Below are 15,953 nucleotides of genomic sequence, written 5' to 3'. Positions count from 1 at the left end.
CTAAATGTTTAGAGTTTTAATATTCTAGTGGAAATTGGTGCTCCAGGTTCCTTACAGTGTGGGTCACATGAGAAAATGTACCTTGGGATTCCCCCTAGGTCTGGATTCATGCTGTTGTCTCATACAAAAATGGTAAAATTTATGTGAAAGTTACATTTTAAAATAGATTTTATAAAGCGACAGTGTATATCTGCCCTTTTTTAATGAAATTTGTTTTATTTTATCATTAAAGGTTCAATTACACTGCATACTGGTTGCACCTAAAACAAAGGAAAATGACAACAAGTAGCATTGAGAAAGCAGCCTCTACATACACTGGAGACCAGTGACGGCAGGAATGATGCAGCCTATTTGTTCACTAAAGACTAACAACATCACTAATTACAGAGCCTATTGATTAGCACAACTGAAAATACAACCTGTACATTCAATAGATCAGAGTATATAATTTTGCTACATATTGACCACAAAACTACCTCCATTCCCAATAGACCAGCATTTCTTCATGTTCTTTATTTGTTTTGGGTGGGCATATTCTAGAAGCAGTAGTGATTATGCATAGACAATCACAACTGCTTACTGTTTTAGGCGCTTTCTGTTGGTGACTATGCACTGGCTCCTAATTTCTATTATTTGTCCACCTCTCAAGGGAAAACCTTTAGTGTGCACCGGCAGCATGTGATGTAGTTTAACATAGTGTTTGTTTTGGGATGCCCTGTACTCCCAGCCACTCATTAACTGTATGTTTTTACATCATGCCAGTGCGTACGACAGTCCGCTGTCCCTCCTCTTCGCCTCCCATGCTGAGGAGGCCGAGGACAGCAGTGACGATGACAGCAACGAAGAGGATTTTTCTAATGTGCAGTTTGGGTCCAGGTACCGATCAGTGTGGCATGCTCGAGTGTCCTTGCACTCACTAACAATCACAGATACTGGTTGCTGTGTTTGGGCAGGAAATTGTGGCATTTTCTTTAACAATTTAAAAGTAATCTGTAAGCCTACAGGTTTTTGTGAAGTGCTAGAATGGCCATTTGCTTGTGAGTTTGTGTTTGTTTAGGGATTGTTAGCCCTTGGCTGACACTTTTTGACACTCGCATGCAGCTGTCTAAAGCTAAGCTTTGTCCAAAATCGCAAATTACTATTAAAAGTTTTATTTCCTAGATGCCTAGACTAAATATGTATGTATGGCAGAACTTCTAGCAATTGGTCTGTTTTCTGATGAAATCTGAAGTCTAATGTGGCCAGTAGCTGTTATTGCAAATACTACTTACTACAAATCTAGTGGGATGTACAAACATACACTGGTGCATAGATAAATGACCGATTGGGATTGACGACTGTGCTTTTCTATGGGAGGGAGCACATTGGGGTGCTGTTTGTTCGTCTTTCTTCCGCCCCTCCTCATAGAACAGAGCTGTGTACACCTGACATTGGAAACAATTAAAAAAGATAATTTCCAGTAACAGAAATTTGACTTCTATCTGATGTCTGTATGGAAGGAAGGAGATATCCTAGAAGTGGGCTTACCTTCTGTACTGAAATGTTAAACGCTTGTTTAGGTCTAGGGGATGTAAGAACCTTTTTAAGTGCCTTATTCCCTTGTGGGGCTCCTCTGTGTGATGGGTCCCTCCAAATGCCTTTTCTCTAAAGCTACTCAATTTGCTGAAACTGACAGCATCTCCTGCAATGTAGGACCAATATTCCTGCATTTAGGACACTATGTACATGCCCACAACCTGGAGAATGAGATAGAAGAGGAGTACATACTGAGTACATACATACTGATACTGAGGGAGACCCACTGCTAATGTAGCTTTTGTTTTTGTTTTTTTTTTTTCCTTCTTTGTTCTCCTTGAGCTTCGGTTTAACTATTTCCGGGTACTGTTAACCCATGATATAACTGTGGTGGGTAAAAGAACTTACAAAGGCTTGTATCATCTTGCCTCCTAGAAAGGCACAATTTAAAGTTAATATGCCATTTTAAATGATGGGTAGGTGACCTGACATTAAAAGCTGCTTTACCTTTTCGGTTTTGCAATACCTCTACATAACCAAAGTATACTGCATTTCTGTTTAGCTTGTGCTAAGGCTTTTAAAACCCGTTTGCATCACATGGGGCTTTGTGGGTGCTATTGTAAAATGCTGTGTTCTCAGATTTGTCTCGGTTGTAAAAAAGTTGATTTGTTTCAGCACAGAAGTAGGTAATTTTTTCTTCAAGAGGATTTTGAGCCTATGTTTTGGAAATGTTCGCAGCAACACAGCAAGCAAGATGTGTAATGGCTGCTCTGGGTTGGCATTTATTTTAATGGTACTCCAAATACACCTTACCTGTGCACTGTACCACAGTGCGCAGCAACTAACTTTCTAGTTTTCCAATTCGCTGCTTCTTTATAAGCTTGGCATGCACTCCATGCACTTAATGCAGCTCATTGCATTTTTACAAAAGCGGTGCAAAGCTATATTGGGAAGGTGCCCCAAGGATAATTGTCAATGAGTGTGGTTTTCAAACACTGCATTTAAAGAACGAACACATTTACTTGTAGATATAAATATATATTTTTGCGAGTGAGCACTTCATACTCAACCTTTCACTTTAAATTCTTTAACATGGACTTTGTGATATTTCAGATTTGAATTGTGATAAACCTACAGTTACAAAGTTTTTCCAGTTGCTTTTAGAAGTGTGCTACTACTATTGATTATAACAGTTTGTTTTTCGGCCTGTGTTTTGATGACGCCACTAACAGCCTAAAGGAGTGGTAATCACTCGTGTTTACTGAATGCTCACTGTGAACCGGAATGGAGGATTCTGGGAGTTTGGTATTATCTGATTGTATATGTCCTATGTCTTCTAGTGGAACTAGCAGTACGGAATCATGCGGTGATCACTTTACAATTGAAGCCTGCAAAGAGACAGAGATGCTTAACTACCTCATTGAATGCTTTGACAGAGTGGGAATAGAGGAGAGAAAAGCACCAAAGGTAAGAGTCCATTCTGAGACAAACAAGTGTTCTGCACATTTTAATGATATTTAGCTGTTTAGGTACCTGTTGAGGGGTTGCACACCTTCTATTTGTTTTTGTGACCATTGTCCCTAGTTAAGAAATTCAAAGTTGTATAGCTGTCAGAAAAACAAAACATGGGTGGAATCTGTCAATGGGGACACTTTTTTGTTTTTGTCTTAAACTTTAAGGAATAGAACATCATCTTTGGGGTCTGTTTTACACAAAATTCAACTAAATTAGATTCAGTTGAAAAAAATGGGATGTCCTGTGATATAATAATGGTAAACCACAAGGTAAGGCTTTTGTCTATTTAAACCTGTTTAGTGTCAATTGGAAACACTCTTTGCTGACGTCAGTGAAAGCAAGTTGTGATTATAGCAGGGATAATTATGAGTTTTTAATGTAGTTCTGTTCTCTCCCTGTAGATGTGCAGCCAGCCAGATGTGAGTCAGCTGCTGAGCAACATTCGGTCTCAGTGTATCTGCCATGCTGCTCTAGTGTTGCAGGGAGCACTCACCCAGCCAAGGTAAATGCTGATTTTAGCTTTTTTTCTTTTAGTGAAGTGTTCGGCAGGAGTTGTGATAAACTGTTCCCCTCTTTGGTACAGGTCTGTACAGCAGCCGTCTCTCCTGGTGCCATACATGCTCTGTAGGAATCTACCGTTCGGCTTTATGCAGGAACTTGTGAGGACAACCTATCAGGATGACGAGGTGTTCAGGCAGGTGAGGCAATAGGAGATCATAGCCATTATAAGGCATATTTACCATTTTTCTTTTCTATGTTTTAGTTCATCAGTGTCATTGGCATTTGTTTTGAGACTGTTCTGAGATCAGTCAGAATTAATTGACATGTGCATTGACCTGCTTTAAGTGGGTTTTGCAAAACAAAAAGCTGGACTGTCTCATTCTTCATGTGATCAGTGCTTTGACATGACCATGTGATTTCGTGCCTGCCTAGTTAGGTTCTTTTCTTTCTCCTTTTTATCTCTCCCTACCCAAGCAAAAAAAGGTAATTTGACCCTTGTAGTGTGGTGGGGTAGTGTTTTTGTTTTAATACTGTGGAGTACTAATGTTGTAAAATCTATAAACATATATCTTTTTATCCGAGTACCTATGAACTTATTTCTCTGTGCAGAAACATTAACCTGTATCTGTTCCGTAGATCTTCGTTCCAGTCCTGCATGGTTTGGCTCTAGCTGCTAAAGACTGTTCTCTGGACAGTGATAACTTCAAATATCCACTAATGGTAAGATTGCTACCTATAAGTAAATAGTGAAATGATCCATTGCTTTCCCTCTACCATAATTTTGTATCCTATCAATTGGAAAAATAAAGTACTAGAACAGGAAAAAGATGACAACCACTGTTGGACTGTTTATCATTTTGAATATTGGTGTACACTACACCCCCATATTTTATAGTTCTTTCCAAGTCCTATTCATTATTATATTGTGTAATGTTTGTCTTTCCTATAAATATTGGGGAAAATTGCTTCATGTCAGTGCTGCACATTGAGCAGTACAGCATAAAAAGTTGTTTGAGCCACAAATTTTTATTTATTTATTTTTGTAATTCATTCTGTATTTCGACCTTGTCAATGTTTGTCCTGTTGGGCTACTTTCCAATCATGATGATAGGAATAAAATGGAAATTGATATACGCCATGCACTTACAGCTGAAATCTAGTTTTACAATAAGTTGTACAGGCTTTTCTCCTGGACTGGAGATTGTTTACTCTGACTTCACTAACTTCAGACAGTTGGATAGTTAATAAGAAAAGTAGCACAAACTACTCGTTCTGACTATGTGCGATGCAGTTCTGGTCACATAGTCTGCAATACACAAGGACTTTCTGCAGAAAGCAGTGTCTGATGTTAGCAATTGCATTGCTCAACAATGCGTTTTGTCAACACACTGCAGCAGAAGTTTGTCCTTTTTTGTTCTTTCCCAATCAGTGTAATGAATAGGGTCAGCATCACAATAGACAACATGCAAGTGACTGAGCATTGCAGTATAACACATGGAAATACAATCTCTTATAGTGGAATGAGGACTTACTCAGTACCTGTACTTTGTTTTGGCCATTGTGCGTTGTCACAAATAACACTTTTTTTTTTTTGCAGGCGTTAGGTGAGCTCTGTGAGATTAAGTTTGGGAAAAATCATCCTGTATGCACTTTGGTAAGCTATTCTGCTTCTATTGTTTCTACTAATAAGTTTATTGTGAATTTTGAGCAATTAAAAAAACTTTTCTCAATACAGGTATTCCTTACTTATCGACTTAACTGTTTAACAATGGTTTGCACTTATGACCGACTCTGACTGGTACACTACAATAATTGTACCCCGTACTGGACAATGGTCTTCTTGGCTTCATCCTTTGCCCCTAGTAGCAGTTCTCCTTAATCTTGGTGTGCAGACTGTCAGTACATCTTTCACTAATGCACGAGCACAGCTCTGCAGACCAGCTACATACTGTGTTCTTTACTTAATTACCAAGTTCCGTTCCAATGACTATAAGTGAGTAACATCTGTATGCAGTAGTTTATATATCCTTTTGCTGGATCCTCCATTTCATATCCCAAACCGTTATATACCATGCAGATATTCTATTGTGAGACTTTGATGTGTTTTGTTAATTTCAGATATCATCTTTGCCACTTTGGCTGCCTAAATCTCTAAGTCCAGCCAGCGGTCGTGAACTGCAGCGTCTGTCTTACCTGGGATCTTTTTTCAGCCTTTCGGTGTTTGCAGAAGACGATGTAAGTTATTTTTGAGTGTTCTGGTACTTTAGGTCTTGGATATAATGTAGAAGAAAAAGAACATGTTTGTTTTCCCCAGTACCTTATCAGATTTCCCCTTCTGACTTTTCTTAACAGTTTGTTAGGTGGGTTGGTTGCTTGTAGTAACACTATATAATCATTTGTAGTAACTTTAAATCATTTCTTTTTTTTTTTTTTCTAAATTTGATTTCAATCAAGATAAATAATATGCAGTGTAAAAACAAGAGCCTCAATTGATTAAGACATTAGTCCAACGTCTTTCATGGATCTGTCTTGTTGAATCCATGACGACTGCAACGGCTGCAATACAAGTGAAGGAGAGTGAGCACAGCTGGGTACCGCTCGCTCGTTCCCCCCTTCTCTTCTCCATAGAGCACAAAAGTGCTGTATGTACAGCGCCTTTTCATGCATCTTTCAGTTTTATGTTGTTGGAAAGGATCATGAAAGATCCTCTTAACGACAAAAGTCTTAACATGTGTATGCAACCTAAGACTTGGTGCGTCTCCCTCTATTGACAATAATAGGCAGCATGTTCTCCATGGCTGCTGGCTGTTAGAAACCCTCCCTGCTGATTTTTATTAGCCTGTCAGAGGGAGCAGGAAACAGGTGGAAAGAAACTGAATAGGGTAAAAAACACTTTTTACATGTTTAGTGTTGCAACATTGATCGGTAATGCCCTATTTTTCAATATATTTCTAGTAGATTAGATGTTTTCATTGATTCAAACATCTAATATGTTGGGGAAAAAAAACAATGTATAGCCTTTGTAATATTTTCCTAAAAAAAAAAAAAAAAATCTGTCCTGGATATAAAACAATTACAATGTTATAAATGAATTTTTTTTTTCCTACTTGGCAGCCCATCCATTGCTCAAATGTTACACTAGGTTGGCAAATCACAATAGAATTGCACTGTTTATATTCAGACTTACCTAGCTGTTCTAAACTAAAAAAAGTTTTTTTTTCTCCTTAGAATAAAGTTGTGGAGAAATACTTCTCCGGACCAGCAATTACTCTAGAGAATACGAGAGTGGTCAGCCAGTCTCTGCAGCATTACTTGGAGTCAGCGCGGGTAAGATTCATCTGCCCAGGGACCCTATAGCCAAATGTTCTCTGCATTAGTTTACATCAATGGGCTCTAGAAACATGCTTGATGTAACCATGTAGAGTGGTGAGCTGAAATATCCTGCATTTATTGTTAAAGATGTTATGGAGTATTAATAAACTTTGTTTTAAAAAACATATATCTTTACCTATTTTTTTCTTTTTGTTTTGGATAGGCAGATGGTAAAAGTCCCAATTTAGGGTTTGGATGCTTGTTTAGTTTTTAATCTGAAACCTTTAAGTCTTATTTCTTTTTATACTCCCTTTTCTGTGCTAATCAGAAAAAATGTTTTAACACTTGTTGTTTCATGTAATTTTTTTTTTCCAGCAAGAATTGTTTAAGATTCTGCACAGCATCTTGTTAAATGGTGAAACTAGAGAGGCTGCCCTGAGTTACATGGCTGCAGTTGTTACCGGCAACATGAAAAAGGCTCAGCTTCAGGTACAGTGTACTCCATCTCCACTTTGCTTTGAACCTAACTTTAAGTATGAATTCTTAGTTCTACCCCATATTGTATTCTGCAGGCAGATGACCGTCTTGTGTCCACTGATGGCTTCATGCTGAACTTCCTGTGGGTGCTGCAGCAGCTCAGCACCAAGATTAAGCTGGAGACTGTGGACCCCATGTACATTTTCCACCCTAGATGTCGCATTGCGCTGCCCAATGATGAAACCCGCATAAAAGCTTCTATGGAGGAGGTGACTAGCTGGATGGCCGATCTCAGTGAGTGTTTACAAAGCCATGATTATTCACCTTGTTCTTTTGCCTTGGGCGCTGCCTTCTTCACCTGGTCTTCTCCGGGTTCCTGATTTTCAGTCATCTTGTGATTGCACAGGATGATGTAACTACAGCGCAGGTAGTTAATTCAGTTTATGCCACTATACCTAGTATACCCTATTATCATACACTGAGCTCACATGCACAGTGCAATTACCAGCTGCTGGTTTAGTGGTTGGATAGTAGTAGAAAGTTGGGACTGCTCTGTGCTTTAGTTGGACATCTGCCAACCAGCTATAAATTCAAGTTGGGCTCCTATATGTGATATACAGGGGTTAAAGAGAGTATTACCATCTCTGTGGCATTTGGAGTTCTCATTTGATTCATACTAGTTTCTTGTGCAAAGTAAGTGCTTAAGATCTTTTTAGTAACCCTAAAATAGTATTTGTTAATCACCAAAGCATTTTATTTCATATAAAGGTGTAAAGGCATAATTATTTTAAGTTGATCATTCTGTAACAAAATGTTATCCATGTTTTAGACTTTTAATGAAAACACTTTAAGGGAAGCACAGTTAATTTAAGGCACTTAAAATAGTGAATGCCTAAGTATTTCAAAGATATGGCAATTGGTACATTTGTTTTACCTGAAGGAAGGTACATGGTATATGGTTTTTTTCACATGCTAGAAGAAGTGTGAGAGTTTTTTTTTAACTTGTCATTTAAACACTTCTAGATCAAGATCCATCTGCATTTTCCGATCCCAAGTTTCCCACAGAGTGCTTTTTCTTGACGTTACACACTCATCACCTTGCTATCTTACCAAGCTGTCGTCGCTATATCCGTCGCCTCCGAGCAATCCGTGAGCTGAACAGGTAGGTAACATCATCCTGCACCTAAGCAAGAGTTTCGCCGCTCAGTTTGTAGAGAGGACTTCCCAGGTAGCTTAGACTGTAAAGTAGAATTATATATTTTGGCATTTATGGCTCTTAATTTGATGAGTTTTACATTTAAAGCATTTTTGAGACGAAAGCATTATTTCAAGACAAATTCTGTGGTTACAGGAAAAATGAAGTTGTTTCCAGATAGCAATTTGGGGGCATCTGCTTGCTTGACTATAAACTTTTTAAATCAACCTGTGGACAAACTACATACATTTAGTTATTTATGAATTTTTAGCAAGCATGAAATTAGCTTTTACAATATTCTCTCAGGTGATCCCGGTACCTGCAGGTACTGTGAAGCAACTCATATTCATTTAAGGTTAACAGAGCACTGTCAACACTAACAGTCATTAATAGTCATTCTGTCAGCAATGTGATTTCTGCCTTATAAGAATTGGCATCCAGATCCTCCCTACCATCAGTGTTTCAATTTCTTAACTCACCCTGCTCTTTACCCAGTGACTCAGTTCAGCCTGTTCCTAATCTTCCTAATGTTCCTAATATAAAAACAGTTCAATAGATCTGGGATAGGTAGGCCTACAGATAGAAATATGTGAATGTGTACTTCTAATGTTGAGAACTTTGAAGAAGATTTGCTGCAAAATACCTGCAGCAGAGGTGAGGGCTGGATTTAAACTGTTGGTTACCTGATTCTTCAGCTGATATCTCTCACCATGATGGAAAACTTTAGAGTAAAGTCTGTCCACTATAATTTTTAAGGAATTAACAGTGGCAGTGTTTATCTCGCTAAAGCTTATTTTTAAACTAAATATTTGCAGTTTTGCCATCAAAGTTTAAAAATGCTTTATAGAGTTAGGTTCTGGTTTAGTTTGGCCATATTGTGATATTCTGAATAATATGCTTTGTAAGGAAAATGCAAACCAGGCTGGCTTCAGTGTGAAAGGATTCTTTTGTTTTGTATGCCATCCTACATCCAATCTTAATTCCTCTGTTTTTACCAACTGCAGGACAGTGGAGGAGCTAAAGAACAATGAGAGTCAGTGGAAGGACTCCCCCTTGGCTGCAAGGCACAGAGAAATGCTGAAACGTTTTAAAACACAACTTAAGGTTTGTTCAGTTGAACGTAATATCAATATAAATATGATATCTGCAGTGATTGGATTATTTTCCAAATGTACTGGAATTATAGGCAAACGTTAGCTTCCTGTTGCTTAAAATGATCCCTGTTCTCTCTGGAGATGATTTCTCCTCTATAGAAAGTACAGAGATCTTTCCTTCCTCCACCCCAGGATGGACACATGCTAGGTTTCCTTATAATCGTTCATCTCTGGCAACAATTATTTAGCGTGTGTTTGTCAGTGGTGCCATATCTTGTGGGGCAGAACCTTTTGTTAATGTAAAGGATGGACAGGGGTGCAAAGAATTTTGTTGTGTGTGTAAAAAAAACAAAAAAAAAAAAACATTTTTTTTTTTTTATTTTTTGCAGAAATTAGTACGATGTAAGGCGTGTGCTGATGCTGGCCTACTAGATGAAAACTTCTTAAGAAGATGCCTCAGCTTTTATGGAATGCTTATTCAACTCCTCTTACGCATAATGGATCCTGCATACCCAAGGTACATATCTGGCTGTTTAAAGCTATTTCAACAATTTCACTTTCTATCATTTTGTAGAGATATGTTCATGTAATGAAAGTTAGCAAAGGAATTCTCTATGTTGGTATATTTGAAAACTGCAAATACTAATTCTGAATTTGTGCTTTTTTTGTGGTGACAGTATAACGCTGCCTTTAAACCCAGACATTCCTAAGATGTTTGCTGCACTGCCCGAGTTCTATGTAGAAGACGTAGCAGAGTTCTTGTTTTTTATTGTGCAGTAAGTAAACATTTTTGGTTGCTAAAATGTCAGTCAATGTTTATTATGTTTATATTTCAATATTTTTATTAAAGTTTTCAGATGGAAAAACAAATCAAATACAACGGTATTATTAGAAAAAGTAACGGACACATCATGTATGCATGTTCATTAGGACATTGAACAGTCAGCATTGCCCAACCATAAGTATTCATTCCCTCCATTTATACATTAAATATATTGCGTATTAAGAAACAGTACATATATACTGGGAATGGAAAAAGATAACATTAACAATCTTTGGCAGAACAGTGCAGAAACCAAACTCGTGTCCTAAACATAGGACAAGATAAACAAGACACATAGGACAAGGGAATGGAACATAAGACAAGGGAAACAACAGACAAACAAACCAGTAAGGATAGGAGAAAAAAAAAAGGGGGGGGGGGGTGGAAGTGCAAACGGAGAGTCTAATCCGTTCTCTAAGCCCAAAATCAATGTTATATAATGTGCCAGCTATATGCTGTTGAAAGAAATCCAAGGTTCCCAAATATCATCAAATTTATCCGAGTTCTTTAGTAAGAGTAAATAGAGTAAGTTTGTCATTCACCATAATCCAATTTAACAGTCAATGTTTATTTAAATTTTTTTTAAAGATGGAAATGAGCAAAGAGCTTCAGTTATAATGATTGTGAATGTAATGCTGACAGGGCAATAGATAGTTATATGTTTAAGTGTACTGTACATATGTTTTTTTGGGTAAAGTATTCAATGCTTAAAACCTTGGTCAGATTTTTTTTTTAATTTTGGGCCAACCACATACATGTTTTGTAGCCACAGGTATAAAATACCTGTGTATACAAAATCCCCCACATCCCCAAATTAGCCAATTCTTTATATACTATTCTCCCATCTTCAGCTTCTAACAGGCTCTTTTACCAAGGTTTTGCAACATTAAGAACACAGTAATGTGATGAGTGGTTGAACCATGTGGACTGCTGTGCTTTTTCTGAGCTTCACTCAATCTAGTCTTGAGTACAAGGGTGTGAAGTTCACTTTCTAGGGGCTAGAGTGATATACTCTATAGTGATATACACTTAAAATTTAAATCTGTAGAAAAATATTTAATTTTGGAAGTAAGAGTTTATTATCATGAAATGATAATTCAGAAACAAAGTGATGCTATTGTAGTGTGTTTGCTGATGTTTTTTTTCCCCCCCAGATACGCTCCTCAGGTCCTCTTTGAATCCTGCACACAGGATATTGCAACGTTCCTGGTGGTGCTGCTATGCAACCAGAACTATATCCGAAACCCTTACCTTGTGGCCAAGCTAGTAGAGGTTATGTTTGTCACTAATCCTGCCATACAGCATCGGACCCAGAAATTCTTTGAAATGATTGAAGGCCACCCTTTATCATTCAAACTCCTTGTGCCCTCACTGATGAAGTTCTACACCGGTAAGGAAATATTTTTGCTCCGGAGAGCAAAATGTATTATTCTTTAAGTACGTTTCATAACCTGTCCTCAAGTGTGAATATTTTAGGTGCCTTCACTACTATGTGACTTTTTTTGTTTTTAAACCATTACACATGGTGCATATGTTACTTTGAATGCAATAAAGAAAATAGCAAATTATTATGTTAATACACGGCTATAAAGGAGAACATAGGGTGTAGGATTCTGCTTTGCTAATATAAGACAGGAAATTAGTGTATTCTTTGCAACAGAATTCAAGACAGAAGTTAAAATCTAATGCTAAAGTCTTTGCCAAAATTGGGCTATTATGCCCGGTTTCAATATTTAGCTAAAATGTTACTTTTTTTTTTTTTTAAGTAAACAAAATAAATCCTTAAAATGTACCCATTGAACACAGCCATGCAGTCTAGGTGTGTAATGGTGATGTATTTCTGCAGCTGTATATTTATCAATCTCTGTGGGTAAAATGCTTTTGAAACAAACTCAGCATAAGTAAAAAGCACGCTAGGATAGCCAACAGGCAGTAATGTGATGCCTCTGTGTGCGAGCCATGACCTTGTAATGATGCCATAATTCTTCTGTCTTCTGCAAGAGTGATTCTTTCTTTTAGTTCCACTGTGTTGACTTTTTTGGTCTTCTCTCGGCCTGCAGCTTATCAGTTGCCATTGGCAAGATCTGTTCGTGTGCATGAGTTACCGAATACTGACACTTATGATCTGCTCAACCTTCCTATTGAGTGTGCTGTTTGTGTTTATTTTTGCAGATGTTGAGCACACGGGTGCAACCAGCGAGTTTTATGACAAATTCACCATCCGCTACCATATAAGCACCATTTTCAAAAGCCTCTGGCAGAACCCAGGGCACCACGGCACTTTTATGGAGGAATTCAAGTAAGTGACCCACAGAGTATGACTAATAATGTGAATTTAAAGTTATGAAGAACATATATACATACAGTAACCAAACAATGAATATATAATGTTCTCCTGTGATACTACTAAAGGCACCAAAGCACTGAGGACTTTATAGTCCTTAGGATCTTAGTACCCCTATATATAAGTTTTTGGTTTGAAAGTGGAACTAAAGATAAGAGACAATCATGCAGGTATTATTGCAGAAAGTCAGTAGTCCCTTCTGCATTAGCTATTCTTGCCTACTTGATGGTCACCTACCTGTCCCATTTTTCTGAGCTGCCCATGAAGAGAGTTACTCTCTTGTATTTGTACACACCTTGTATCAAGCAATAAGCAAGGGTTTAACATGCAATGTTTCAATTTTGAGTGCATTTTTTTTAGTACCATAACCATATAAAATCAAAATCCTTTTGTATTTACAGCTCGGGGAAGCAGTTTGTGCGTTACATAAACATGCTGATAAATGACACCACGTTCCTGCTGGACGAGAGCCTGGAGTCCCTAAAGCGCATCCATGAGGTGCAGGAAGAGATGAGGAACAAGGAACACTGGGATCAGCTCCCTCGGGTTAGAGCTTTTTGTGTTGAAATAGTTACACAAATAAGAGATGGCTGTTTTGTACATCATTTTGATATTAAAGTATAGTATTGCTAAAAGTAAAATTCAACATTAATGGGAAATACAGGCCAGTTTGACGTTGGGCAACTAAATTTCTGCTTCCAGCAATCAGTTGAACGTTAGCTTTTATCTAAGGCAAACCTAAATACAGACTGAAATTCAAGTGTCACATATGTCTGTTTTGTGGAAAAGCGATCTCTGGGCATATAGCACTTAATTTATGCCTCCCTTTCATCCCTCTCTAGTGAATCTTTTTTCGTTTCTTTTGAAAATCCCCTACAAGCACTACTTTATATATTTTTTAATAGACGTTCTGTGTATTTTCTATCGTTGCAGGATCAACAGCAAGCACGCCAGTCCCAACTGACTCAAGATGAGCGAGTCTCTCGCTCCTATCTCGCTTTAGCCACAGAAACGGTGGACATGTTTCACATTCTTACCAAGCAAGTTCAGAAGCCTTTCCTGAGACCCGTAAGTTCAAATGTCCAAATAAAAGCATCTGGTCATCTCATAACGGATCCCTAGTAATTATATGCTTTTCTCCTGTCTAGGAACTTGGACCTCGGTTAGCGGCAATGCTAAACTTTAACCTGCAGCAACTTTGTGGGCCCAAATGTCGAGACTTGAAGGTGGAAAATCCAGAGAAATACGGGTTTGAACCAAAGAAGCTCCTGGACCAGCTCACAGATATCTACCTTCATTTAGACTGTGCACGGTTTGCAAAGGCTATAGCAGATGACCAGGTTTGTTGGCTGTCCCTCCAATGCTCTCACACTGAAATGTTTTCACTATTTGACACCTGACACTGTTTGCTAAAGCTTTATCTTAGATTGGCAGCCCCGTGGCTGATATTTTGCAGAATTTTCTGATAGCTAATATGTATTTTTGTCATGTATATAACACTTATAACTTATTAAAGCTGAAGTTAAATTTGCTTAGGTTTTACCTTGGTGGCAAGGTGGAATGTGTCTTCCCCTACTCATTAAAATTAATTTCTTCTCCTGCAGAGATCATACAGCAAAGAACTGTTTGAAGAGGTTATTTCCAAGATGAGAAAAGCTGGGATTAAATCTACCATTGCCATTGAGAAATTCAAGCTGCTTGCTGAGAAGGTGGAGGAAATTGTTGCACGAAATGCACGGGCGGAGATCGATTATAGTGATGCACCAGATGAGTTTCGAGGTATAGTACAGTATTATGCTCCCACCCTTTGGTTGGCCAATGTAGATTTCGGTTTCATTTCCCTGATATTGTTTTATGTGACTCCAGTATATTGTAATATTAGGTTATACACCGACAGGATATAATGCCCACATGGATCAGAGTGCGCGTATACGAGCTGTCTACTGCCAATGTGGTGCTTGACCCAGAAATTGTTTTGCGCCGGGTAGGAAGAATTGAAGTTGGATTGCAGCCACCCTGTATTGTGACCCATCTCTGCAGTAACAGCGGGGTGGTTACTGAAAAGTGCCTGGTGGTGCCCCCGGCTAAAAGGGGCTGTTAGAACACTGCAATGTGTAAACGGTTGACAGAAGAATGACAAAGCCTTACAAAACTGTCCTGTCCAGTGCAATAGTGATTTGGGGTTGTTCCTTTTCTATATGTACTGCAAACAAAAACATCCACCCTCCACACAATATCAAGCACAGATTATTTTATGATTAATCAGAACATGCATAGTGGATAGTGGAAACCCCTGCCAAGAGTCCTCCTTCTTTGATGCATTTCACACAGTTTAAATTGCAGATCCCTACATTGTGTTGTATTTTTTTTTTTTTTATTATTGCCAGTTCCTGTTTGCTATGATTCCCAGGTGTGCTGACTCATGACTGCATCCAGTACCTCTTGATTTTTAAGTCTATGTACATGACTAGATGCTTGTATTGTAAATATCTGCTAGCCTTTTTTTAAATTAATGTTACCTGTTTCTCTTTCAGATCCACTAATGGATACGTTGATGTTGGAGCCAGTGAGACTACCATCCGGAACCATAATGGATAGGTCGATTATTCTGAGACACCTCCTAAACTCCTCCACAGATCCCTTTAACAGACAGACGCTAACTGAGAATATGCTTGAACCAGGTACAGCTCCCAGCAATGCTTGTAGTTGGGCATCCAAATGAACATGTCTGTACCTATTAACAGTGGTGGAACTATACATGTTTTTAAAGAATTGCAAACTGCATGGTGTCCCCTGCATCTATACTGGTATGTGCCAGGATGAATAAACTACATTTCAAATGGGAGTTTGGGTATCCCAGAGCAGCCAATCAAATTGAGCAAAGAAGCCAGGTAAAATATGTTGTCAAACGCAACAGAGCTCGGGACCTCACATCACTGCAGCAGAGTTTAGTTCAATTTTACTATCTTTAATGAATAGCTGAGTCCGTTTTATTTTGCAAAGTTTGCTCTGGCTGTTTGCTTGTACATTACTTTTAAAAGCAATGTAACAAGGGTATGGTAATTCACAAAAACCTTATTAACACTATATATTTTTAGTGCCAATTATAACCTTAAGTGTTAAAATTGTTACTTGGTTACCCTTAATTTCTGCTAGCTGTCTTGTGACATTTACAGA

At 38.2% G+C, this 15,953-nt stretch overlaps 1 protein-coding gene across 3 annotated transcripts in view; it reads left to right on the top strand.

Annotated features, from left to right (window-relative positions):
• UBE4B (ubiquitination factor E4B) overlaps window positions 1-15,953 on the top strand; it is a 41,058-nt gene that overhangs the window by 23,228 nt on the left and 1,877 nt on the right. For 2 of the 3 annotated variants that reach the window (XM_072427082.1, XM_072427080.1), the window contains 21 exons: window positions 763-876; window positions 2,856-2,982; window positions 3,432-3,532; window positions 3,614-3,728; window positions 4,168-4,251; window positions 5,129-5,185; window positions 5,650-5,766; window positions 6,760-6,858; window positions 7,219-7,332; window positions 7,416-7,614; window positions 8,344-8,482; window positions 9,520-9,619; window positions 9,999-10,126; window positions 10,287-10,385; window positions 11,587-11,822; window positions 12,605-12,731; window positions 13,178-13,322; window positions 13,710-13,844; window positions 13,925-14,116; window positions 14,381-14,555; window positions 15,311-15,457. In XM_072427082.1, coding sequence (XP_072283183.1) covers window positions 763-876; window positions 2,856-2,982; window positions 3,432-3,532; window positions 3,614-3,728; window positions 4,168-4,251; window positions 5,129-5,185; window positions 5,650-5,766; window positions 6,760-6,858; window positions 7,219-7,332; window positions 7,416-7,614; window positions 8,344-8,482; window positions 9,520-9,619; window positions 9,999-10,126; window positions 10,287-10,385; window positions 11,587-11,822; window positions 12,605-12,731; window positions 13,178-13,322; window positions 13,710-13,844; window positions 13,925-14,116; window positions 14,381-14,555; window positions 15,311-15,457 — 2,750 coding nt within the window. The remainder of the gene's footprint in view (window positions 1-762; window positions 877-2,855; window positions 2,983-3,431; window positions 3,533-3,613; window positions 3,729-4,167; window positions 4,252-5,128; window positions 5,186-5,649; window positions 5,767-6,759; window positions 6,859-7,218; window positions 7,333-7,415; window positions 7,615-8,343; window positions 8,483-9,519; window positions 9,620-9,998; window positions 10,127-10,286; window positions 10,386-11,586; window positions 11,823-12,604; window positions 12,732-13,177; window positions 13,323-13,709; window positions 13,845-13,924; window positions 14,117-14,380; window positions 14,556-15,310; window positions 15,458-15,953) is intronic. The other variant, XM_072427083.1, reaches the window with a different exon arrangement.

The sequence above is a fragment of the Pyxicephalus adspersus genome, chromosome 11, assembly GCF_032062135.1.
Source record: "Pyxicephalus adspersus chromosome 11, UCB_Pads_2.0, whole genome shotgun sequence".
In the NCBI taxonomy this organism is placed as follows: domain Eukaryota; kingdom Metazoa; phylum Chordata; class Amphibia; order Anura; family Pyxicephalidae; genus Pyxicephalus; species Pyxicephalus adspersus.
Note: the sequence above shows the minus strand (reverse complement) of the source record. Positions and strands in the feature narration are given on the sequence as shown.